This window comes from Neophocaena asiaeorientalis, unplaced genomic scaffold, assembly GCF_003031525.2.
Source record: "Neophocaena asiaeorientalis asiaeorientalis breed wild unplaced genomic scaffold, Neophocaena_asiaeorientalis_V1.1 scaffold258, whole genome shotgun sequence".
Classification (NCBI taxonomy): domain Eukaryota; kingdom Metazoa; phylum Chordata; class Mammalia; order Artiodactyla; family Phocoenidae; genus Neophocaena; species Neophocaena asiaeorientalis.
Window position 1 is genome coordinate 3,760,589 of NW_020172591.1, and position 26,241 is coordinate 3,786,829.

General features: G+C 40.9%; 2 protein-coding genes across 4 annotated transcripts in view; one reads left to right on the forward strand and one right to left on the reverse strand.

The window, feature by feature from the left end:
- The window catches only part of MDH1B (malate dehydrogenase 1B), a 28,842-nt gene extending 17,751 nt beyond the window's left edge, over nt 1–11,091 (reverse strand). The window contains exons 1-5 of one of the 2 annotated variants that reach the window (XM_024738378.1): nt 11,067–11,088; nt 6,792–6,904; nt 3,096–3,230; nt 2,762–2,904; nt 209–705 (exon numbers count right to left, since the gene is read on the reverse strand). In XM_024738378.1, the coding sequence (XP_024594146.1) occupies nt 209–705; nt 2,762–2,904; nt 3,096–3,230; nt 6,792–6,904; nt 11,067–11,088 (910 nt within the window). Of the gene's footprint in view, nt 1–208; nt 706–2,761; nt 2,905–3,095; nt 3,231–6,791; nt 6,905–11,066 lie in introns of both variants that reach the window. The other variant, XM_024738379.1, reaches the window with a different exon arrangement.
- A 320-nt stretch (nt 11,092–11,411) lies between these two features.
- The window catches only part of FASTKD2 (FAST kinase domains 2), a 15,865-nt gene continuing 1,035 nt past the window's right edge, over nt 11,412–26,241 (forward strand). Inside the window, exons 1-11 of one of the 2 annotated variants that reach the window (XM_024738384.1) lie at nt 11,412–11,463; nt 12,144–12,962; nt 16,261–16,364; nt 17,056–17,164; nt 17,464–17,587; nt 17,860–17,999; nt 19,135–19,307; nt 22,349–22,512; nt 23,494–23,706; nt 24,108–24,195; nt 25,894–26,008. In XM_024738384.1, the coding sequence (XP_024594152.1) occupies nt 12,246–12,962; nt 16,261–16,364; nt 17,056–17,164; nt 17,464–17,587; nt 17,860–17,999; nt 19,135–19,307; nt 22,349–22,512; nt 23,494–23,706; nt 24,108–24,195; nt 25,894–26,008 (1,947 nt within the window). In that variant the 5' untranslated portion in view covers nt 11,412–11,463; nt 12,144–12,245. Of the gene's footprint in view, nt 11,464–12,143; nt 12,963–16,260; nt 16,365–17,055; nt 17,165–17,463; nt 17,588–17,859; nt 18,000–19,134; nt 19,308–22,348; nt 22,513–23,493; nt 23,707–24,107; nt 24,196–25,893; nt 26,009–26,241 lie in introns of those variants that run through there. The other variant, XM_024738385.1, reaches the window with a different exon arrangement.

The window sequence follows — 26,241 nt, forward strand, 5'->3', positions numbered from 1 at the left end:
TTAGAATGATGGGAAAAGATCAGCTAGTCATAAAAGCTAGTAGAAAGAAAATGCACAGTAGTGAAGTCACACAATCAGAAGTTCTTGGCCTCTGCTTCATACTTTCTAGTCCAGATATCCCGACTGATTTTAGAGGGGACAGTGTTCTTCCTAGCTGCTGTGAAATCACGTTGTTTAAAACCAGACATGGAAACAGGAGCTCACTCACATGACGGAGTCGTTTTCAGTTTTCTGGCCAGCGCCGCCTTCGCTTTGCCTTCTACGCCCAAGGCCACAGCGATAATATTGTGGGCGAAGTTTGGGGCGTATCTCATAAGCAAAGACGTTTTGAGATTCACAAAGGTTTTTCCTCCCACAATAATTCTGACGGAATCATGAGCATTTTTCTCAATCAGGGATCCGTAGAGGTGGCACAGAGTAGCCTTGCTTCGGATGCAGTCTTCCAAACTGTACACCTCCTTGTCCACGTGGTCGTCGAGGAAAATGATCACGTGGGCCTGGCGGAAGGCGTCCTCCGCTTGGGTGCAGACGGACACACTCTGCAGGAAGGGCGACGCCAGGTCCTGAGCCTCCTTCACAAGGCTTGTGAGTTTCTCTTCTGCCTGCTTGTTGTCAAATAGGTTTATGCTAATTTCCATATGCGGTCCAAACACTTCACCACTTGTCAAGATGGGAATTAGGTTGTAGCAGGCAGGAGACGATGCACTAATAAAAATGCAAAGCCGATTACGAGTGGTTAAATCTTTTGCTCCTTTTCAGGCTTTATTCTTTTTTTTTTTTTTTTTTTTAAGTATACGGCGAGCGGGGGCTCCTCTTCGTTGTGGTGTGCGGGCTTCTCATTGCAGTGGCTTCTCTTGTTGCAGAGCACGGGCTCTAGGCGACCGGGTTTCAGAAGTTGTGGCTCACGGGCTCTAGAGCGCAGGCTCAGTAGTTGTGGCGCACGGGCTTAGTTGCCCCGCGGCATGTGGGATCTCCCCGGACCAGGGCTTGAACCTGTGTCCCCTGCACTGGCAGGCGGATTCTTAACCACTGCGCCACCAGGGAAGTCCTCAGGCTTTATTCTTAATAGATATTCTTCTGCACGTGCATTAATAGGGTGATTTAATATATTAAATTGGCTTACACAGCGGCACAGACATTTTTAAGGCTAGAAATCAAAAGTAGAACAAAATAATTCTCACTGCTAACTTCTTGCTTTGGCCATCTGAAAACAATACCAAAGTAAGAAATGTACCTGTTTATAAGGCGTTTCAAATTAAATAGAATAGGCAGAAAGCAAAATTTAAAAGAACTGTGTCATATTACTGTATATTACTGTAATTGCGACCACAATTACAGTAATATAATTACTGTAATTATGTGTTTATATTCTTTTTTAAAAATATCTTTAAAAAAGATAAGGAAATCAGTTTCATTTAACCATAACTCTTTTCTATTTTGTACCCTTATCTGCAAAGTAATGACATCTTTTAGAAAGGCCTATTTTTCCAAATCCTTATAAAGAAGCCTAGGATCAACACAGGCAAGGTATCATGTATCTGCACCCACAATTCAGCTAGTATTTGAGTACTCTATAGCTTGGCTGATAACAGAGAGCCCTAATGACCCCTGAGGGGGAGTTTAGAAATGCATCCGGGCATTTTTTCACAGTGGGTTTGGAGAGAGGCGCAGTGGTGTTTTCAAGAGCATCTGTACCATTTTAATCCTTTAAAAATATCTAGGGGCTTCCCTGGTGGTCCAGTGGTTAGGACTCTGTGCTCCCAATGCAGGGGGCCCCAGTTCGATCCCCGGTCGGGGAGCTGGGTCCCGCAGGCCACAAGGAGGAGCCCGCATGCCGCAAATAAAGATCCCGCGTGCTGCAGCTAAGACCCAGCGCAGCCAAATAAATATTAAAGAAATTCTAAAGCAGATGTAATATTATTAAATCTGGGTGTAAAGTTCATGTATGGTTATTACATCATTCTCAGTTCTTTTCTGCATTTGAAATCTTTCATAATAACAAATAATTTTTCAGATGAGCCTGTACATTAGGATACACACATAGATAGTAAGAAGGGCAGTGTGAGAGACAGATTGAGAGTGGGGAAAGGAAAGGGGGAGGGAGAGATAGAGCAAGATGGACAGCAAAAGGACAAAGAGAGAGACAGAGCACAGAGATAGAGAGAAAAAGCAATGACAAACATCGAATGTGTCCACCCACCACTGAGAGCGAGAGTGATGAGAAAAAGTGAGAAGGGGTAAGAGTGAGGGGGGTGAGGTTACAGAGAATGAGTGCAACATGGAAGAGCTAAGGATGAGGACAACTCTAGCAAGTGGGAAAGAGGAAGAGGGCAACAGTCAGGAAGATGGGGGAGGGAAGGAAGGAAACGAGGGAGAGGGAAGGAAGGACAGTGAGGCGACGAGCAGGATCGTATGAGCAGCAGACAGCATGAGACACACAGAATGAGGGCAGGAGAGCTGGAGACAGTTATGCAAAGTAAATACCTTTGCTATAAAGCTGCTCTTAGATTTAGTATGTATGTGTATTGTATGCATATTACATACACATTGAATCTATATATAGTCTAAAACTCATACATGGGGCTACACTAGGGGATATATAGGCATATACATATATTCCATATCTATAATATTCGTATACATACATACAAATCTCACACTTGACACTCAGATATTCTTCCATCATGTAATTAATCCTACATCATCGTCCTTCTAAACATAAAAAGCCAACCTCACGAATCCTAGGATTTGACGGTCCCACCTGGTGATCCAGACCTGCAAGGGGTTGATGAGACCTTTCAGGGCTTCTTTCTCCAGCTCTTTTTCTATGTGTGCCCCCAGGTTCTCTTGAGCAACTGTCTTCATCAGCTCAGTTGTCATGCTAGAGGTGACACCATAGTAAAGCTAAATATTGGGAAAGAAAAAATCAACACCAGAGTAGCTGACAATGGCTATAATGGAAAGTTCTTGTTTAAAGCCCAAACAGAGTAAAAAGAGAGCTGAGAGAATACCTTAGAAAGCAAGACATTGGAAAAATATAATAATAGGAGAGAACAATAATGTTTTAGACAGATAAATCAACTGAATTTGTATACCTGGGCATGTTCTAGGAACTCGTTATATCCTCCCAAAAGCAAACCCTTTCCTCCACGATCCAACAGCTCTCTCCAGATGATGGGGGAATTTTTGTGACTCCACTTATTCTTTTTACACAACTCTTTCAGCCACTCCTATTGAATGATAGAGTCCATGAGAAGTTGCACATTGAATCTGCCTTGGAATTCAATGCTTTAGAGTTCAAACGTTAAAATACTAGTTTTTTTTTTTTTTTACTACCTCTGTGTATACATAATAAAATTTAGATATCTTTAAACTGTAAAATATAAATATAGAAATAGTGATGAGTTGAGTAACAAATTAATCAAGAAAGAATATTCTTCGAATTCATCGACCAAATAAAGGTACTGAATGTTGCTCTCTTTCCTGAGTAGACCTGAAGTGCAAGGGTTTGGCTTAAAAAAGGAGCCGAGTTTTCCAACTCAAATCGTCTTCTGTATGAGATGTCTCTGGTCTTAGGGCCGTATAAATTGATATTGCTTTCCAAATATGTGAGTATAGTTTATATTTTTTAGATTGAATTAATGAGCTAAAAATCATCTGGGGATTTCTGATAATATTTACTAGAAAAAGTTTAAATCATCATTGTCTGGTTTGTGTACACCAGGCCTTCCAATGACAATATCTGCATAGAGACAGAGTGCAACATTTCTATGGGTAAAGTACATGGCAACATTCTTGTCTTTGGAGGAATGTATCATGAAGCTACCTTACAAATGAATTTCCCTCGTTGATGTTTCCACCATGATGATTCCCCCATGGCCTCTCTAGTCACAATGTAGCCTGACCAGTGAAATACTGGGGATCTAGAAGAAAGAGACTCTACCTCAAAGGACCTTCAGCAGCGAGCAGGGCATGGTGATGTCCTGGCAGGAGCTGGAAGAATATGTACAGGACCGGACCCTGAGGGTGCTGAATCAAGAGTGGAACATAAAGCTGGACAAGAGAGAATTTCTCAAAATCAATCACTCTTCTGCTATTCAAGAGTGTACACCCTGACAAAGACCTCAGAAGACAGTGCCAACATGTTGCTAGGATGGCTCTTCAGAGCTCGGAGCAAGGGATGAAATAAATGGAAATGCCAGAACTGTCATGGAAGACCATGGAAGAAGGGATGAAAAAGCTTATAAAAAATGGGCTCGCTAGAGTGGATACGCTATGACGGAAGGCTGGAAAACTATTGGTCACCTATGTTCTCTGGAAGGGCCTGGAGGACACTACATTCACCAAAGTGACAAGGAATGCACTGATGAGAGGGGTCTCAGCATCACTGAGAAGCCCGGTGTGGCTGTCAATTCTGGGCCATGGCTGTTAAATGACATGCTCTTATAGAGCTGGGCCCCATGGCAATTGGGATGATAGAATTCTGAAATAAAAGAGGACGGGGGGCAGTGCCCACCAGAGAACATCTATTATGACAGAAGCACTAAGCAACCCAGCAGTAAGATAATTTAGACAGCTGAAGGCACAATGGGGACATGAAAAAGTTAGAGCTTATGCAATGGTCTGAGAAAACAAGCTATCACTCATCAAAGCTGATCTAGCCATTGCTGCCGCCATTAACAAAGATCAGCGCAGACCTCCTGTTAATGGCACTATCCCTCAAAGACAACAACCAGCCTCTTGGTGGCAATCTGATTACATTGGACCCCTTCTACCCTGGAAAGAGCGGTGATTCACCTTGATTTTAATCAACATATATTCTAGATAAAGAATTGCCTTTATTGCTTGTAGGATTTTGGCCAGCACCCTGTTCAAGACTTTTCAGAATATTTAACCTACCAACATGGGATCCTGCATAACATCACTTTGAACCAAGAAACCCATTTTAAAGTAAAGGATGTATGACATTGGGCATGAAACCAGGGACCCACTGGCCCTATCATATATGGCAACATCTAGCAGCATGATAGAGGGATAGAACAACACACTGAAGATGCAGGCACCAGCTTAGAGACTGATACCTTGCAAGGATGGGGGTACCATCTTTCAGGATGCAATATATACCACAAATCAATAGAGTTTTGCCCCAATAGGTCAAATACATGAATCCAGGAACCAAGGATGGAATTAAGAGTGACCCTGCTTACCATCACTCCCAGTGACCCACCCAGTGTGAGGGGTGCTTCTATGAGGAAGAGTCCCATTAAACTTTAATCTATGGCTGCCACATGGTCACTTAGAGCTCCTGTGCCAAGAGATCAGCCAGTAAGGAGAGGAGTTACCATCATGGAAGGGGTAATTGCCCCTGTTGATCAGGAGCACGTAGGGCAGCTATTACCAATGTGGGCAGGAAAGAATGGTTGGCATCTAGGTAATCCATTGGGGCATCCTTGGTAGTGCCTTGCTTAATTTTGACAGCAAATGGACAGGTGCAACAGTCATATCCTGAAAAGGGAATAGAGACGAGGGCTCAGGCCCCTAAGGATACAGATGTAAGTCACCACCACACCTAATAAGTCACCTGAATCAGCAGAGGGTGAGGGGAATCTACAATGGATAGAAGAGAAGAAAGGTGACGCGTCAGTTATGGTGCTGAATGATGTGTAGTGCTGAAATGATGTGCAGCTGAGACTATTGTTCACTTAACTAAACTTCCTCTCGTAAAGTTTCCCCAGGGAGAGATGCCAACCAGAATTCTGGAAGAGCTGTTCCCGGATGGTGTGAACGCATTATATGCAGCACGTGGATCCAAAAGGCACAACTGGTGAACTAGCAGATCCTGTCACGTGTAGTCCCTATTCCTCCTTCGTGACCAAGGCACTCATTCCCCCTGCCACGAGGTGTATTGGCTGTTGATGGCTCAGTGCTGAGTCTCTCTCTGGAAACTGACCTCAGCCAAAGGATGTTCCCTTGCCTAAGGTTAGGTCTCTTCCCCAGGGCAGCCCACATCCTCTGACTGTTAGCTGCAGGAGGACAAAAGCCTGGCCTCCTTGCCTGTTTGGGTGGGTATCTTTGAAGGGCCATCCCAGCTTCAGAGTTCCCTGCAGGGCTGGTTGAGCCCTTTGTTAGAGCTGTGTGGCAGTTCAACTTCTCCCATTGCCCAGTCCTGCTGCCCTCATTCCTTCTAAGGATGTTGTTCCCAAGAACACTCCCCAGTAAAGGAAACTCCTTCCCCCAAATTTCCATCTAAGTCCCAAAGAAGGGTGTGTCAAATAAACAAGTCCCTCATGTCATTAGAAATCAATATGAAGAAGAATTGAAAGTTAAAAACTGCAATATACGGGCTTCCCTGGTGGTGCAGTGGTTGAGAGTCCACCTGCGGATGCAGGGGACACGGGTTCGTGCCCCGGTCCGGGAGGATCCCACATGCCGCGGAGCGGCAGGGCCCGTGAGCCATGGCCGCTGAGCCTGCGAATCCGGAGGCTGTGCTCCGCAACGGGAGAGGCCACAACAGTGAGAGGCCCGCTATGTGGATTCTTGGGGGGAAAATACCACCCAAATTGATTCTACTTACTGGTTAGGGCCTCATTTGTTCTATTAGGTACTAGGAAAAAAAATATAAATAATGTTTTGAGGCTGATAAGTCAGGATTGATTTTACTAACATCAAAATATCAATAGTACATGAACATTCATTCCTGGAAAGCTATCTGATACACTAGCTAATATGTAATTAAATCAGAACACATTTTTCTGTGTGTGTGAGTTTAACAAACTGTAAAGGCCTCTTACCTCCCAAACATCAGGATGCTGTGTAATTTTATGTATCCGAAAATCAGGAAGATTCTTTTGTAAATAATCTGCCAGAAGTTCTGCTTTAGCATAATATGGGCAATCTGCTCTACCTAAAAAATTCAAATTAGCAATATTTTCTTTCATCACATGGAAATTATCATGTAGTTACAAGCATTTGTCATATAATTACAGAATTAATCACACAGTTACAATATAATTTATATAGAGCTATAGCATATACTGCCATAACATAAACTTTTGATTTTTATTATATTGGCAAAATAAAATGAATTTCATAGGAGATCAGCATCATTAGTAATAAAGTGTGGAAAGGAAAAAAGACTATTGAATATTTATTCTCCTCCAGTGCTGTATTAGACCTCACTTCCTCTAAGAGGCTGCCAGGCTACTAATTAAGCATGAACTACTCATAATGAACTACTCATTAGTAGCTACTAAAAGGCAAAGTGTGAAGTGAGGAGTGGTGGTAAAATCACATGTGGACTTGCTATGTGTGCAGAGAGTATTGGGGGAAGAAGTGGAGGGAGAGAGAAGAGTCTGGCTTAACTTCTTTTTTCTGGCGTGGCTAGGTGATCCTGACCTTACTAGAGAGAAATCATGGGTGAGAAGTTTAAATTATAAAGCGCAGCTGGAAGTATCTGTAGTATATCTAAGTGGATATGACCAGCAGGCAGCTGCACCTGCAAATCTGAAGAGCAGGCCTTCTGTAATAGCTTAGGATACAGGTTTTGCAGGCATAAACACAGAGAAAGTGACAGCCACTAAAGTCGGTGGGACTGGATGTCCGGTAGAGTAGGAGGGGCAGGGGCCGAGGGCAGAACCCTCTCTATAGCCTTCTTCCCCGATTACTCCCAATTCACCAGTTCTTCAACCTCCCGGTGACTTCTAAGTCATCATCCCCTCTCAAACTCCCCCTGGCTATTAGCTTCCCTGTTTAGTTCAAATCCATGACTCATGAATTCAGACCACTCTTCTGGTTCATGTCTGCAATTCTCTTGCCCCACTGTGCTTCTGGCAAGTAAGCCTGGTAAAAGCCCCTCACCCTGAATGAACCCAGTAACTTGCCTTTTCTGTGCCTGGGTTTCATGTACTTGGCACCCCTGGATAAACATGGTAGAACCAAGCAGAGTGGCACCATTATAAATTCATGGTCACTGGTCTCAACTGACCCTCAACTCTTCCTGGAGATCCCTCTGTTTCCCTTGGCAGCACTCTCTTCTGGTCTCTACAATTACCATTCCAAACTGCCTACTTCCTTCAAGCCCCTTCCTTCTCTCCAATATTTTTCTGTACTATCAGAAGACAACAGAAAACTCTGCTTTCTACTTTACGCAAACTAAACCAAATCATACAAAAAGGCATCAGTTGGGAAATCCCCCAAGCTCCTGCCATCAAACCTACTAGCCTATCTGCATTTGGATTCATCCTTTCCTTCTTTCTTCTATTCAGTGGAAGAGGGATCCTACCTCTTATCCAGATCCAATCTCACCACTTATGCTCTGAACACCACCCTCTTCCACCTCCACTGGTTATCCCCTTTTTCTAGCATCTTAGCTCTGTTTCTAATGGCCTGTTTCTATCATAATTAAAATATACTCATTATATTTAAGTTTCTCCTGTCCTGAGAAACAAAAAGCCCCTTCAGTCATTGCCTTCCACCTGCCCTTTTCTATTAAAACTTGAAATAGTTCTTGAAATAGTTCTCTACACTTGCCATCCCCAGTTCCTCACTTCCACTGATTTCTCATGCCACTGCAATCTGGCTTTTCCCATAATTCTCTAGAAGGTCACCATGGACCTCCATGTCACTAAATCCAATGGACAATTTTTGATCCTTTTCTTGTTGACCCTTGGTAGCATTTGTCTCCCTTCAATTCTTGAAATAACCCCTATGGTGGGGGCATTCTTCAGGTTTTTTTCCTACTTCTCTGGCCACTCCTCATTACACTTTTAGGTTCCTATTCCTTTATTAATGCATTAAAAGGTTACCATTCTACAAGGCATCTTATCTTCATACTCTATGATCCTTCCTGGATAATCTCCTCCACTCCTTTGGTTTCAAGTAGAAATCTGTATTTCCAGTTCAGAACTATCTCCTTATCTAGATGTCTACATCGTCCTGTATTTTTTCAACTCCTTCTAAATGTCTCATAAGCACTCAGCATGTCTATGACAGATTTTGCCATCACTCCCCTACTAAATTTGCTCCTTCTCTTATGTTCTTTATGTTCATCTACCCAGTTATTTAAGAGTATTAACAGTACCCAGAGTATAAAGCCTACTCTTCTGCTTTTTTACAATGACTTCCCATCTACCCAGTTATGCAAACTACTGTCTGGGAATAATTTTAACTCTTTCTTCTCCCTTCCTTTCTTCCTCCACCTAGTCAAATGTCTAGTTCTATAGATTCTGCTCCCTAACATCTCTCCAATCCATTCACTTCTTTGCATTTCCATTGCCCACCTTCCTAGACCAGGCCACCAGTATTTCCTTCCTGGACTACGGTACCTAACTGGGCTCTGGGCATCCAGTCCTTTTCTTCTCACATTGTAGCAATAACACTGAGATAAAATGCAAGTTTTATTATGTATCTCCTTCCAAAAACCTTCCATGTACTTTAGATAAAGTTTAAAATATTGAGGGCTTCCCTTGTGGTGCAGTGGTTAAGAATCCGCCTGCCAGTGCAGGAGACAAGGGTTCGAGCCCCAGTCCAGGAAGATCCCACATGCCGCAGAGCAACTAAGCCTGTGCACCACAACTACTGAGCCTGCGTGCCGCAACTACTGAAGCCCACGTGCCTAGAGCCCGTGCTCTGCAACAAGAGAAGACACCACAATGAGAGGCCCGTGCACTGTAATGAAGAGTAGTCCCCACTTGCTGCAACTAGAGAAAGCCCGCGCACAGCAACGAAGACCCAACACAGCCAAAAATAAATAAAAATAAATACATCTAAAAAAATATTGAACGTGGCTCACAAGAATATATATTTTCTAACTCTGGCCTTAACATATTATAGTCTCTTCCTTGTACTCTATGCTCCAACCCTACTAAATCTTTTTCAATTTTCTGCTTATTGTATACTCTCAAAAATCACCAAACTAGCTTTCCTCATTGCAGCCCCACTCCCTGCTACCCGTGCCTAATATACTTTCCTCCTCCCTACTTATTTCCTCTCCGATAGGTAACACTCATCTTTCAGGACCCTGATTAAAAAATCCCTTCTTCTGGGAAGTCTTTGCCTAAGAAAGGTCCCCTGCCACTGCCCCTGCTCCTATAGAACCCAGCCCTGCCACTGCCACAAATGCAACATTCTCAAAAATACTCTTCTGAATGAATAAAGGAGCAAAGGAAATAGGTTTTCAGGCAGATGGGAGATGACAATTGTGTTAAGGCATCAAAGAGGTCAAATAAGACAAGGACCGGACAGCTTCTGTAAAGTCATTGGTGACTTCGGTGAGGGCCATTTCTGAAAGGAGGCAGAAGTAGAAACCAGATTGAGTGGAAGGCGGACCTGGAGATAGAAGAGCAGTCTACCCTTTTGAGAAACTTGCTGAGAGGAAAGGAGGCAGGTACAATAGCCTGCTGCAGTAAGAGCCTCTTTGGTGGTTTTCTGGATGCCAGTCGACATTTCCAGTCCGTCCCCTCCACTGCTGACAAGGTGGGCTTTCTAAAATGCAAGCTCATTAAGATACCCTCCTGCTTAAACATTTTAAATGGCTCCTCATTGCTTTCAGCATACAGTTCAAACACCTTTGCTTGGTGTTCTTGAAGTGCAAGGATCTGGCTTCGGATCCCATTCTTGCCCCAGGTCCAGTCACTTCCTCCATATCCAGAGGCCATGACACTTCTAGCCTCTGTGCCTTTTTCTGGAATGTCCTCCCTATTCCAAACCTTCACAAATCAGCTCTTGTAACACCCCCCAGAGCCCTGTGCACATACCTCTCATTGCATTAATCACACTGTATCAAAAGTACTTGCTTACATGCTTCTGTATCCCAGGAGACTGAAAGCTCCTCGAAGGCAGGGATGTGTCTTTCCCCTCACTGTATCCCCTGTGTCCAGCAGTGCTTTGTACAGTCACTGCCCAACATACATTTTTGAATGAAAGCATAATAAAGCCTGGGTGGTCCATATAGAGGCTGGAGTTGCTAGAACATAGGCCAGTTAAGAAGATCACCGGCAAGCGGTCATAGGAGGAGAGTAGCTGTCGGTGTTTTGAGCGATCTGCGGGCGGACGCGGGGATCACTCACCAGCGAGTACGAATTTGGCCATGGTGAAGCCAGGACCCGCGGGCTTGAACCGCAGCTCCACCGTTTCTAGGCAACCACGCCGCTCGGGACTTGGCGCAGGCGCACTCTGAAGCTGAGCGCGGACTCTGGCGCCCAGCTGGAGAAGTTGCGTGTTGGGGTACACAGTTATACACTGTCATTAAAAGCTCTGTGGTCTCCCCCGTGCCTATTCCCTGCAGCTAAGAAAAACGAGTCCGTTTTTCGGTAGGCTTTCTTCACTCCAAGCAAACTATTTCCAACCTCCCGCGAACGTAACACTTTTTGACCTATGAAGGATCCGTAAAATCTCGCGATACTCTCAGCTCGCGGGGAAGCTGTATGGCCGCGCCTCTGTGTAACCAGGGGGCTCTGAATTAAGGTGAGTGGAGGACGAGCATAGGTGGAACAGGTGGTCGTACTACGCTTTAGAATTCTCGCCGTTCAGAGAAAGGTCTCAGGACTTGCCCGGGAAGTAAGTTTAGGGAGGTGGGTTAATACTAAGAGGTCCAGCTCCGGAAGGACGGACCCCTGACACCGGTTCTGAGACCTGGTGAGACTGTCTGGTTGTTATCTCCAGACAAGCGCAGGCCACGTGCATCACTTTAGTTTGCTGCTTCTTCTGAGCCGTTCTACTTGTCCAAGTCCTTATTCTTAACAGTTCGTGTTTACCTGTAGTTAAATTCTTGTGTTAAAAAGTATCCATCAAGGTTAAACCCTTGTTTTTCATTGACGACATCTTCAAGGCAGTGGTAACATAAAATGCCTTACTGCAAAGAAAGCAGGAAAACTTTTCCGTCAGAAATCCACTTCCTTTTTTATTTTTTTAATACCTTATTTGTACAACGATTACTTCCAAAGTAACCTTGCACCTTTAAGACTGTATATACACATTGTGGTAGAAATGGAGAAAGCCCATATTGCTAACATGGTTTTACCTTTTTAACGGAAATCTTAATGTCTCCCTAGGTTCTCACTTTAGTCTCTGTTAAATGCATTTGATATTTTTAAGTAGAAGTTTTACTCTAATTTTTATTTCTCTTATAATCCCTTCCCCTACAGGAAAGCGACGGCATGTGTTTTCTTTCATATTTAGAAGCGACGTGTGTGTGTGTGATCTTGACAACTTAAAAGCCATTTGAAAGTGTTTCAGTGGCTAGGAAAATGAATAACAGAGCAGGTTCCTTTTTATGGAACCTCAGACAATTCAGTACTTTAGTTCCAACAGGCAGAACTGTGAGGCTGTATCCTTCGGGATTTTGCAGACCAAAAATTGTTTATTCAAACTGGAACCCAAGAAAGCTCTTAAGTAACTTTGATAATAGAATGCAGTCATCTATTAGATATCTCTTTCAGGATGCCTTACTTTTTAAATCAGGAGGTGATGGCTTTCAAACAAAGGGCATAAGCACTGCAACAGTCCTTACAGTTGACAGACTACTTTGTCCTAGAAGGCTGTCCTTTAACTCAAAACACTTTGTCTCTGATAATGGATTGAAGAAAAACTTTCATCATGAGCCTTCCAATGAAGATGTTCTCACCAAGAGAACAAAACCAACCCCGATCAACTGTAGAAAACTGTCTCAGGAGTGTAGTTCCCTGAGTGATGTGTTAGATATATTTTCAAAAGCACCTACATTTCCTAGTAGTAACTATTTCTCAGCCATGTGGACAATTGCCAAACGGATGTCTGATGACCAGAAGCGCTTTGAAAAACAGTTGATGTTTAACCACCCTATGTTTAGCCAGCTGTGTGAACAAATTATGAGAGAAGCCAAGATCATGCACTACGACAACCTGCTGTTCAGTCTTCATGCTATGGTGAAGCTCGGGATCCCTCAGAATACGCTACTCGTACAGACTTTGCTGAGGGTGGTCCAGGTAAAATCAAAAGGAGCCTTAAATATACTTTTACTTGGTTTAGCATATCTTGAAAGAATGATGGGACGTAGACATGTAGCCTCCTTGAAAGAAACTTATCTTTGGGATGGTAGTTTATATTTGTTTCTGCATAGATATTATATGATTTAGAGTCCTTAAGTTAGCCAGATCTTTTTGCTGTAGAAATTTATGAAAGCTTGCCCCATTTTTCTTCTCTGGAGTTGAGTAATAGTGAATAAGCTAAAATGGGGAGAGGTACAAAATATACAAGGAAAGGTTGGGTAGTTGAAAGAAGGAGAGAAGGGAAGGGAACTAGTATTTATTGACTACCTATACCTTTTTCTTCTGTTGTCTTATTTAATCTTCACAATAGTCCTGTAAGGTTGATGCTACCTCAGTTTAGCAGATGAGGAAAGAGATTTAGTGATGTTAACTTGGCTAAAGTCACACAGCTACTGGATTGATTTATTCATACAGTAAATATTATTGGGTGTCAACTATGTATCAGTTACTAAACTTGTCACTAGGGATGTAAAGATATAGAAGACATGATCCCTGCCCTTATAACCTAGAGGGGACAAGAGGTATTTTGTAGGTAATTACAAAAATAACCAATGTTCATCTGATGAGTCATACATTTACTATGTTGTAGGCATGGTGCTAAGCATAGGGAATACAGTTACAAAATAATGGCCACATAGAGCTTTCAGTGCAACGAAAGAAAAATATAGAGAGTGCATTACAAGGGCTTCAAACCTAGTCAGGAGTACGCCTTCATGATGGGAAGAGGTGATGGGAGAGGAGGATACAGGATTACTGTTTGAAGCAGTGATAGGTACAAAGTTTGAAAAGAGGATCGTCTCATGTAATTCCCAGTGTAGTTTTTAAAAGTAGGTATTGTTACTTTCATCTTACCGATTAGGAAATTTAAGCTTAGAGCAGTTAAATAACTTGCCCAAGGTCACATACCTGTTAGTGTCACTGTCTGTAGGTACTTGATAAATACTTGCTGCGTGAGTGAACAAACACCTCGACATAGCAGAGCTAAAATTCAAGCCCAGTAGGAGATGATGGCTAAGCTGAGTCCAAGAAATGGCCAGCACTTGGAAGATGGATAGCGAAGGGGATGGTGTTTCAAGCAGAGAAGACTATATGTTCAAATCCTGGAGAATAGTTTGCGGAGCTGAAAGTAGTTCATTGTGGCTGGAGGTACAGAATACTGGGGTTGTGAGTTTGAGGGAATGGAAAGGAAATTGTGTCTGTGGCTGTCAAGGAGGAGGGGTTGGGTGTCATGGCAAGGCATGAGGCTGGGGAAAAAGGGGATGAATCGTGAAGAGCCTTTTCTGCCTGGCTAAGGAGTTTGGATTTATCCTGTAGGCAATGGGGATCCAGTGAAATATTTTAAGCAGAGGTCATCAACGTGCTCCACTTTGTATTTAGATTACTGTGGGAGTGGGAAGTGGAATGGAGGAAGGAGCCAATTTTAGTTTCAAACAAGGGAGTCAGTGTCCTGTTTGATGTCACTGAAATGATGCCAGATTGGCTGAGGAAAAGATGAGTTCATTAAAGTAATCATTTACCTTTTTTTTTTTTTTTTTTTAAGAAGATGTTGGGGGTAGGAGTTTATTAATTTATATATTTATTTTTGCTGTGTTGGGTCTTCGTTTCTGTGCGAGGGCTTTCTCTAGTTGTGGCATGTGGGAGCCACTCTTCATCGCGGTGCACGGGCCTCTCACTATCGTGGCCTCTCTTGTTGCGGAGCACAGGCTCCAGACGCGCAGGCTCAGTAGTTGTGGCTCACAGGCCCAGTTGCTCCGCGGCATGTGGGATCCTCCCAGACCAGGGCTCGAACCCGTGTCCCCTGCACTGGCAGGTGGATTCTCAACCACTGCACCACCAGGGAAGCCCCTCATTTACCTTTTAAGAGTGGACTCTTCAGACTTCTGAACTCAATGATCATAATTAAATAATTTTTTTTGAAGACAGGAGTTTCCTGAGGATGATCTGATATATATCCTATCCTACTATAGAATTCAAGAATTGGGTTCATAGGTATATGAGAGTTTTTAACTTTTTACATTACTATGATTTCCATGTTCTTGCCCAGGAACTAATTTGTGTGTCGTGTGTGAGTGTTTAAACCGCAGAATATCCGTGTTTTTTGGTAGACTGTGTTCCCTATATAGTTATTTAAAAGTGATTACAGTAAGTCGCTCTACCTGGTCAGTGATGCTCTAAATGAATTTTGGACAGGTATTCATATCAGCATAGTATCTGCATTGGTGAGGAATGGACAGTGGATATTTGGGGTCAGGTTAACTGTACGTTTAATTGTATCTCACTAACATGTTGGAATGTTGCGAAGACATTTTAGCTAGGGATGAAATATGTCATCAGTGAAGTTTGCCCTTCAAACACATAGCCAAGTGGTCTTTTCTTTCACAGTAGGTATTGATGGAATGCTATAAATTGTTAATGGAAACCCTCTCGTGGGAATGAGACCTTTTTTCCTTCCAGCAGTATCTATTTCTTATCATAATCTGGTTCTGACTTGAGACTCTGTGACTAGTTCGCCATGTATTGTAATTTTAGCAAAAGAGCTTACATCTTTCAGATGTGATCACAAGTACTCTTGTGAGGTGTATAAGCTAGTTATGATTAAATTGTAGAGCACTAGGTAAGCTGTGTTGTTACTATTCGTTTTCTAAATTAGGCCGTTTCTAGAACCTAAATTAGTACCCTAATTCAGAGGATTTGAAAGAAGGATCCATGGAGCCTGGGCTCCTCTTGAGATCCAGGTAGTGGTGGTAAAATGTGACAGCAGATGTGAATCAGAAGGTTCACAACTGAGGTTGCAGTTTGATACCCAGGAAAGGATATAGGGAAATTGTAAGCGCAGCTGTGTAAGATTCTTTAGGGGTAGGAAAATTGTCCTGTAGCTCTAATATTACTGCACTTGTCATCATGCTGGCTTTGGGTCTCAAGAAGAGGTAAAAATAATGCTTGATAAAAGTTATTTCAGAAGGGGAGGAAGGTAATCAATATCAAATCATTTTCAGTGATAATGGAGAATGTAAAAAAACGGTTGATACATAAAAGAATGTATCAGTTATTTGGAAGATTCACTTACATATGACATCTTGTTTTCCAAAGATGCTGTTTATTGTGGACTGACTCTGAGTTATTGGTTTGATACTTAATCCTTTAGCTGAAAGCATCAGTTCAGTGGTTTTGCTTGGGTGAGATAGTCCACTATGAGCTCATCACCTGTGGTATTTTTGTAATTATATTTCAATAGGAACGTATCAATGAGTGTGATGAGAAATGTCTTTCAGTTTTGTCAACTATCTTAGAGGCAATGGAGCCATGCAAGAATGTGGATGTTCTTCGAGCAGGATTGCGGTGAGAACTCTGTTACCCTTTCTTCAGGTGCCTTTCTCTGTTTCTCTTAAATCAAAAACGAAGATGAAAGTTGAGCTCCCTCTTTTGGAGTGGGGGTATGGAAGACTTTGTTAGTAGTTATGGTCTTTAATACCTTATTAAACTTAAAATAGTGACTCTGGATCAGGTAAAGCTGGAAATAATGCTTCTTTCAGGGTCCACCATAAAATAAAAGGCGTGGGTAACATTAAAATCTAAAATTATCTTAAAACATAGTACTGATGTGGGCTGGGGGATAACTGACATGTACTCAGTTCATAATGGTTAATTGGGTACTATGTGGAGGTCACATGACACTGGCCCAGCTTGAAAAGGAGGTTAAGTTTTACAACTTATAAAATTGATGCACCTAATCTAATGTCATAGGTTGATGAGAATAATTTTTAATTCCCTTTTTCATTGACTATGCATTAGGATGTCTTAATATAATCTCCTGAAATTTGTTCATGCATAAAGATAGCAAAATAATGTGAGAGAAAACAATACTAGGCTGGTCCTGGAGCTTTCACTATTTGCACTCTTGGGCAGGTAGGTCATTTCTTTGGGCTTCATATTCCTTGCCTAGAAGTAGAAGCTGGACCCAATGACTTTTAGGATTTCTCACCTGGCTTTAAGATCCTAGGACTGTGGTATTTATTGTGTTTGATGACAGGATGCTAGTTGATCAGCAAGTTTGGAAAATAGAACGTGTCTTCACATTACAAACTGTAATGAAATGTATTGGAAAAGATGCACCGATTGGTCTTAAAAGGAAATTGGAGGTAAATACCTTCTGAATTTTCTCTGTTGGGTAAAATTTGAAAAAAATATTTCTTGTGATTTGCTATCACCTCCTAAAGTCAGTTTATTAGGAGGACATTATGCTTTTGTATGTAACTTTGCTAAAGTGAAATAATAGAAATAGATTTATTTTTATCTGTATATATATTTACGTATATTTATCTATATATCTGTTTGTCCGAGTCATTTTGCTCAAACTTTATCCTTTTTTATTTAAATATAGGAGTTTAATTTATTTTGCCACAAATGATAAATTAAATTTAAGTTTACTTTTCTTTAGATGAAAGCCTTGAAAGAGTTAGACCAATTTTCTGTTTTGAATAGCCAGCGCATGTTTGCAGTACTGGCCGCCATGAATCACCGCTCCATTATCCTTTTGAATGAGTGCAGTAAGATAGTCACAAGTAAGGGGAATTTTTCTTGTATGATTTGTAGCATCCGATCTGTTCTGGACTATATTTGTTTTGTTTGTTTTAACAACTTTGCTGTTATATGAAAAATATCTGATGATATGGTTAGATCTAAATTTTATTTTTGCCTATAGTGTTTGTTTGTTTTTTTTAACAAAATATAGTGCTATTTTTTCTAAAGAAACAAAAGTACTGTGTATATAGTATCTTGGATCCTACAGTCAAAACCATCTGGTGATTCTTGTTTCTCTAACTCATTCTTAAAGGTAATATCCATGGGTGTCCCTTTAAAATATTGATCAGCATATTGCAGTCTTGCAGAGACCTCCAATACTTCAATATAGATCTTTTTAAGGGAATAGCAGATTATGTGGCTACAACTTTTGACATCTGGAAGTTGAAAAAAGTACGTATGTTAACCGTTTAGAATAAGCCTCAGAAACTTTCAAGAAACGTATTAATTTATTTAGCATTGGAAATAACTTCTCTATCATTTTAAAGTGGTTTAGATTCTAAAATATTCCAATGCTAAATCGGCTTGAAAAATTAGCTCCTTATAATTTTTGTCTGGGGGTTACCTATTAATATATTATTCAATGTCTGGACCATCTTTCTCTCCAAAACAAAAATTATATTGTCCAAAGTTTGTTTTTCTATTTGTTTTTCAAAAGGTTGTATGGTACTTTGGTTGGATACTAAGGATTATTTCTGTCTTTCTACTTTTCCTTTATTAGATTTAGAATAATGGAGATAGGTGATGTGAGAGGCTTATGCTTTTTGAAGAATAAACTGTCATTACTTAATGATCATGTGTGTTTTCTATTTATGGAAAGTTTGCTTGTTTCTTCCAGAGTAAGAGCCTTTTAATTCAGGGCATGTGTTAATAATTAAACATCTAAATGAAGCAGGTGGTAAAAACTTCTTTTTGTAGTTAAGTAGTGGTAACCATGTTAGGTCACTGGTTTAGTTCACTTTGTAGGGTGAGGTTGACTTTAGTATGGAATTGTTTTGGAAAGAGAAGTACTTATTTTGAGAAAGACTAAGAGAGAAATGAGAGGTGAACTGGAACATTTAATCATCGTATTTCAGCTCTATTCTCAGTTATAGAAATTAGTACTGAACATAGAAAATTTTGACTTATCTCTTAGAATCTAGGAAGTGTCTAGGTTTGGAAGGGAGAGCAGTTCAAAATTGGCTTGGTCATTTTGAAAAACTTCAGAAGAGGTATATTTAAAGGTAATTTTCAGAGCTGTTGTATGAAAAGCGTATAGGAAAATATTTATTTTAAATGAGATGGAAATATGGAAACCGTTCTGTGCTCTGGTTCTCAGCTTATAAAAAGAGGTTGATTGTTAACTCGATACTCTGATTCAAGAATAACTGGAAGAGATTTTGTAAGGAAAAGATAATTGTTCCTTTTAAGGGAATATTTGGTCAGTCAGGACAATTCTATTGCGGTTTAAATATTTTGAGATCTAAAAGATTGCTAATAGCGTACTGTAATTCTTAAGAAGTTTTCCCTCAATTCTTTCTTTTTTTAGGTTCTTTTTCTCCTCATCTTATTTGAAAACGTTGGCTTTCGACCTGTTAGTTTGATGGACTTGTTTATGAAGAAAGCAGCAGATGAACCTGGCTTCCTAAACGTGAAAAGCCTTGTCTCTATTCTTCATGTGTATTCTTCTCTCAGTCACTTCCACAAATGCTGGACTCACGAGTATGTACTTGTTCTTTTTTTACTTTTTTATTGCCATATATCGTATTTATAGAAAAGATTACGAAGCTTAATGAATTCTTACATGTGAACTCATCCATCGAACTCATCCATGTCCAGAAATAAAACATGATATTCCTTATTTATGAAGTTAAACAGAATTTTATTTTATCTTTGCTAAAGATATGTGCTTTGCTTTTGCCAGTTTCTTTGTTCTTTGCAATATATTTGGTAATTCAGCATAGGAGTTTTCATTTCAAACTCTCCCCCGGCTTATTCCCTCAGCTCCTGAGTTTATAGTTTAGTTTTGACCCTAACTCTTCATTTGGTCCCAAACTACTGCTTTCTATTCTTTTCATTTTAACCACAATCGTGCATTTCTACTATTAAACACAGCAATTCCTCAAACATGCTGTGCTCTTTCATCTTCTTTCCACCCAGAACATCTTTCCTTCCTCTCTGGGTCAGTTCTAAGTTTCATTAAAAACCAGAAACGCATATAACATGTCATTTGTCATTTGTTAGAAGAGTGATTAAAAGCGCAGACCCTGGAGACACCTTGCTTAGGTTTGAATCTTAGCTCTGCGATTCATTAGCTACTTAACTTTGGCAAGTTACTTATCTGTGCCTCAGTTTCTTCATCTGTTAAAATGGGGATGAGAAAGAGTTATTTCTAATCATATTGGGTTGTTATGAGGATTAAATGAGTTAATCTGTGTCAGGTTCTTAAGGCAATGCCAGACACAGTAATTGTTAGATTAAAAAAAAACCTAGAGTGTCAGTCAGAGAGGCCTTGGAGGAATAAACTAGGGCAGTTCTGAGGGTCTCAGTGGCAAGGTTCACTGGTCATCTTTTTGCCATCGAGTAGCTTGACTCCAACAGCTTTTTGTCCCTGTGGTTTTCCCTCAAGATTCAGATTTCCAAAAGAGAAAATCTGATCGAACGAGTTTGGGTCACATGCCCCTTTCTTTGGGGCAGGTAATCAAAGAAGTGCTGGGCCAAGAAAATCAGCTGCCCACTGTGCTCTCCACTGTTGTGAGAGACTCAGTTCATACTGCATGTCACGTGCCTTCCCTTAATTGTCTCCATCACAGCCCCTGTGCTTGTTATGTCTTATATAGCTTTGTCTTGTGCCTCCCCTTAATTGTCTCCATCACAGCCCCTGTGCTTGTTATGTCTTATATAGCTTTGTCTTGTGCCTCCCCTTAATTGTCTCCATCACAGCCCCTGTGCTTGTCATGTCTTATATAACTCTTTGGTGGAGCCTTGACACATAGCTGCAATTATTTGTCAATAAGCCTGTCTCTGCTCCATAATTGAAAAGCGCTCTAGAGCTTTTTAAACCACTTTATCGAGGTATGAATAACAACACGTAAAACGCTGTGCATATTCAATGTATACAACTTGGTGAGTTTTTAGCTCATTATTCTTGATTCTTCCTTTTCCATTAACATTCTCCTCCTCCTCATCTAAGTTTATTTGTTCATTTAGTCGGAAAACTTGTACCAAGCACTCAGGTACTTAAGACAAAAATGAATGAGACATAATCCTTTCCGCAGTTAAATACAGCATGAACATTGAAGTGATAGAGTTTTATACAGTGTATATAGGAATAGAGGAGGGATGTACCAGGATGCTAGCCTGGCGAAGTGGAGGGTCAGGGTGGGTGCCAAGCATCCTGCCTGGAGGAGTTGGTACCTGAGCAGATCTTGAAAGATGGAGAGAGAGCATTTAACGATGGAAAGACCATTCTGAGTAGAAGGGGCTCCGTATTCAGGTCAGGAAGGAAAGCAACAGCAGAGTACGTACGAGGAACGACACAGATTTTGGTGTCGCTGAAGCATGAGGTAACAGCATAAGAAGTGGGATGCGAGGAGACTGGGGAGGTGATTACCGCTGGGCTCCAGATCAGTCCTCTGCAGCCCCGCTGTTTCTTGCTGCATACTCCAAACTCCATCAGTTCTCCCTTTAGTAAGTGTTGCCTCACTGTTGTCTCTAGGACCTGTTAGCAGTCCTGCTTAGCCTGTCACAGCCTTCCTCACTCGGCCGTCTGCTCCTCACGGGACCTCCCCGTTGATCTCAGACATTTCCCTTTATGGCTCATTGGTACTAAGGGCTTACTTCAGGGCATACTTGCCCTGCTGTGGGCATCTCTGCCTGTGCCCCAGCCTCGCTAGTTATTACAGCATGAATGGCATGTACTTTCAGGGGTTAGTTTCAAGTGGTCTTCCCTTTTGCCATCTTTTCCACTTAACTGAAATTCTCCTTATCCCCAAAGCTACCCTATCTACTTTCTTTCCTGTACACTATCACAGTACTTTGCAAGTATCAATACTTCCTTTTTTCTTATATAATGATATATAGCTTATGCCCTAAGAGTCAAATTGACCTGGGTTCAAAGCATATCTGCGCTGTTTATCAGCAGTGCCACGCTGCACACGTGACCTTACCTAATTTTGACCTTTCCTCTCCCTCTGTGCTTAGCTGCTTTGTTATACTGCATAACATTAGCTTGGGTGGTAGGATTAGGCTAGCAGTTCTTTTAACTCAGAGTATTAATAGCTAGAGAATTGTAATTGATTATAAAACTGCAGTGGAGTTCCAGGTCTTAAAGACTTACTCATGATAAAAAATCTAGCACAATGGTTAAAAGCCTTTGGACCCTGACAACTTGGATTCCAGTGCTGTCTCTGCTACTTCCTGGCTGTGTGTTCTTGGACAAGTTAGTTGACCCTGCTTAGCCTGTTTACTCATCTTTATTGTGAAGAAAATAATGATACCTATCCCACAGAGTTTGAATAGGAATTAAGTGAGTTAAAGCTTATAAACATTTGCCCTGTGTAAGACATATAGTAGTAGCTAATATTTATTGAGTGTATGTATTTATTATGAGATAGTCACCGACCTGAAAGATGTGTGAAGACTTATTGCAAGTCTGATTGTTTTATCCCCTTAAAGCTATCAGTTCTGACACCTCACTAGCTCTGCCATGACCTTGTCTACTCTTCATATTTGAAAGCTGACTCTCCTTTCTGCCCCTGTAGGTTCCTAGAAGTTATGGCTAGTGCTCTGACTGGTAGTCTTCACCACATCTCTTCTGAAAACCTGTTGAATGCTGTGTGTTCGTTTTGCTTGATGAACCATTTTCCCCTGGCCCCTATTAATCAGCTTCTTCAAAAGGACATCATCCATGATCTGCTGACGTCAGGTAGGATGTCAGTCCACGGTGGTGACTAAAGCAGTACCGCCAGGCTACCAGGTGATTCAGATTGGGGTCTCAGTTGCCGCAGTGTTAGTCAAAACGTGTGGAGCGGGTGCTCCTGATGAAAGGACCAATGATGGTGAAGTCAAAGGGCCATGCTTCAAACCAGCAAACTGGTGGAGGCTCCTTTAGTGACAGATCCTGCCCATAGACGGCAAGAATAAGAAACACAGCGTCATTGTTCTTTTTATTTACACTTCATGTACCTGTGCAAAGGCTAAATGTTCAGGTTGTTCTTTATGCCTTGATCAGAGGTGTTTGTACTGCTAATCCTTATGTGTCACGTCTGAAGCCAAGTTAAGTCAACTTTTGCAGCTATAAACACTTTGTCACTCATGGCCTGTAATGAGGGCACAGCCATTAGATCAAGAAACCAAATAGTTACTAAAGTAGTGAATTTATTTACTCTTGGAACCAAATTAATTGTTGTCTTTCAGTCTTTACTATTAAATAAGGAGAAGCAGTATCAGGCTAGATGTGTAAAATTTGATGATTATCTGGGAATAGAGTATTTTAAATCCTTTTAAGAACAACAGTATGAAATTCCAAAGTTGAAGTGTGGAAAAGGAACACCATGTGCTGATTTTTCAAGCAGTCTAACATGGAGGAAGCAGCCGTGAACCCAGGAGACCTGGAATCTATTCCCAACTTTGCCTTTAATCAGGAGGCATTTTAACATTCCCGAGCATTTTCCCATCTGTTCAGTGAAGAGTTGAGGCTAAAGCACCTTGAAAGATATTTTAAAGTTTAAAACATTAAAACATTGTCAGGGCACTGACCTACACACTGTGGGACCTAGGGAGACACAATAAGATAAGAAGCAAATAATCAGAATTATAGGTGCATTAATACAATTTCTTAAATGTAGCATTCATATTTTTCTTAACTATAATTTTCTTTCTCTCTTTTTTTTTTTTTTTTTTTAAGGTGATGTGGAGAGGAATGTTCACAAGCTTCACGTTTTGGCTGCCTGTCTAAAACTTGATGATGTTCCTGGTCACAAGGACACACACTTAGTGCTGCCACAGCTGCCCTCCATGCCATTACAGCCACATGCAAAGGTTGCCGAGGTGCTGAGTAGCCTTCTGGGAGAAGGATGCTTCTCAAAAAGTGTATGGTTGCCACATAATTATTATATTGGTATGGGACTTCATATGATTTTCCTCTGTTTTACTTCTTTTCTGACAAAAGATAAGGAGTTTACTGCAGCAGTCTAGTGTGGTACAGCATTGGCTCTGGAGCTGGACTGCTGGGTGTGGATTTTCACTCTACTGCTTACTAGTGCTGTGTGTTAGGCACTCACCGGCCTCTTTCCTTATCTGTAAAATGGCAATAATAATAGTACCCACCTCACAGGGTTCCTGTGACCAACAAATGAGATTATACATATAAAATCCAGACTAGTATTTGGCACATGGTAAATAAGCTCAGTATAGCTTACCTGCTGCCATTATAATTATTGGTAGTGGTAGTATACCTTTTCAAACAAAAAATCACTTGGAGCGATGTTTGAAAAATTAGTATCAATTTTTTTCTTTCAGATTTCGAAATCAGAATGGATGCTAACAGGAGCCAAGTGCTTCCATTTTCTGACGTGGATGTGGTAACTTCTGCTACAAATATTCAAAGGTTGTTTACACATACGCATTTGCTGAGCTTTCTAAATTTAAATCTTAATTCTTGAAGGCTTCATATTAAATAGCAGTAACAATACGAAGACCTTATATTTGTATAGAGCTTGTAATGCACCAAGGGACTTCTCATCCATTAATCTACCCCTTAGGTATAAATGTGGGACACTGTGGTTGAAGACAGTGGATTGGAGTTGTCCATTTAATGAAACAGGCAGTTTTTAAAAATCAGGTTTTAAAGCTAAACAGTTCAATATAACAATGCTAGCATAATTGAAACCATCAGTGCAGTGTACATTTTTGACAAGATAATGCAGTAGTGATCATAAAGAATGAAGGCTTCTACTAAAGTCAAATACCCAAAAAATATTTTTCTCTACCGCCAAACCTTTCTAAAGGTAGAGAAACTTTAGCTTTTTAATTAAGCTGTATTGTATATGGATCAAACCATATTGAAGTTAATTAGAAGTAGTTTCCTTGACTCACACAGTACAGAGGGTGTTCCTGGGAGAAATTGAGGCTACTCCCTGAGAGAATATTCTGCCTTGTAAGCATCTGGATCAGGTCATATTGCACACACCCTGTGTTCAGTCATTCTTTGTGGAAAGGCTCTGTTAGGGCCTGTGGGGCACACAAGGATGAGTCAGACGCAGATCCTGACCCCAAGCGATGTATATCCCCTACTGCTTTGTAGCACACGCACAGAAGTATGGTAGAGAGAGGTACAGAAAAAGTCTGTAGGGATTCAAACTCTTATCTACTCATCCCTCTCCACTCATACACAGCTCTGTAACTTTTGCGCCTTTCTAAATCCACCTAGTTTGTTCCTTGGCCATCTTTTTCAGCCACTATCTTCCTTCTACTTATTACCCATCTTCCCTCAAAAAGAGGCTTTCTCTCTGACCCAGTTGAAAGATCATTTTTCTTTTTCAGGTGTTCATCTGTTCTAGCATGATAATATAATGTAGTAGCTCTCAGCCTAAAGTACCGAGAAAAAATGAGGAATCAGTGTTCCTTTAAAGATATGAAATTTCTCTTACTTTATCTCAGATAACAGCCAGAGTATGACAGAAGACAGTAAGGATACAAATGTCTTTGTCTCCCCCAATGAACTTAATCTTTCCAAAAGGCCATGAACAATGAAAGAGAAATTACACCTTCCACATTTTTGTTACACGTATACATTTTATCTTTTCAACAGTCTTGCCTATCTCTTACTGTTTTCTTTTTTGTATTTGGTCTCCCCATTCTGGTTTTTAAATGTGTCTGTCTCTGGGAGACAATATGTACAAGCAGAGCATCTTCCATTTGGTATTATCTACATCAGTGCTTCTAGTAGCATAAATAATTATGTTTAGATCAGAGATTAGCTCTGCACAGGAAAGCCCTAAAATGGGGGCTTTCATATCTGAAAATTTTCCTCATTGAGATTGTAGCCATTCGTAAAGATGGTTAAGGGATACTGTTTGTATAAAGCATTTTTATAAGCTTGTGGTTCCTAAAATAGTCTTCATATACTGGAATATCTACATAGTCTAGGTAATGAGGAAGTGAAGGACTAACACAGGAGGGAATGGTGAGGAATGTGGTAAGTGGAGAGCTCAGCTTTGAAATCTCCAAAGAACAAGGATGCAGCAAGATTGTACATGGTCATCTCGTTAGTAACTAGTCTCACGTTTTGTGTTTTTGTTTTCAGAGTAGCTGTACTCTGTGTTCCTAGATCTACGTACTGTTTGGATTCAACCCACCCCAGAGGATTCCTTGCTGTGAAAATGCGGCATTTGAAAGTAATGGGTTTTCACGTGATCTTGGTAAGAAAAAAATGCAAGTGAAATAGTCTTCAGTTACTGATGTTCCTTCTGCTGGGAATGTTGTGGTTGAAGTTGGTTACTAGGACTAGATGAATTTTCAGCAATATCGGAATAAGTGTTTTAGTTATTGTTTTCTTTGAAAAAGAACCTTTCTGGTGCGTGAGTTGGCTCATACTCAGCTGATACTATTATTTACTTGGGGTTTTTTTTTTTTTTTTTTTTTTTTTTTTTGG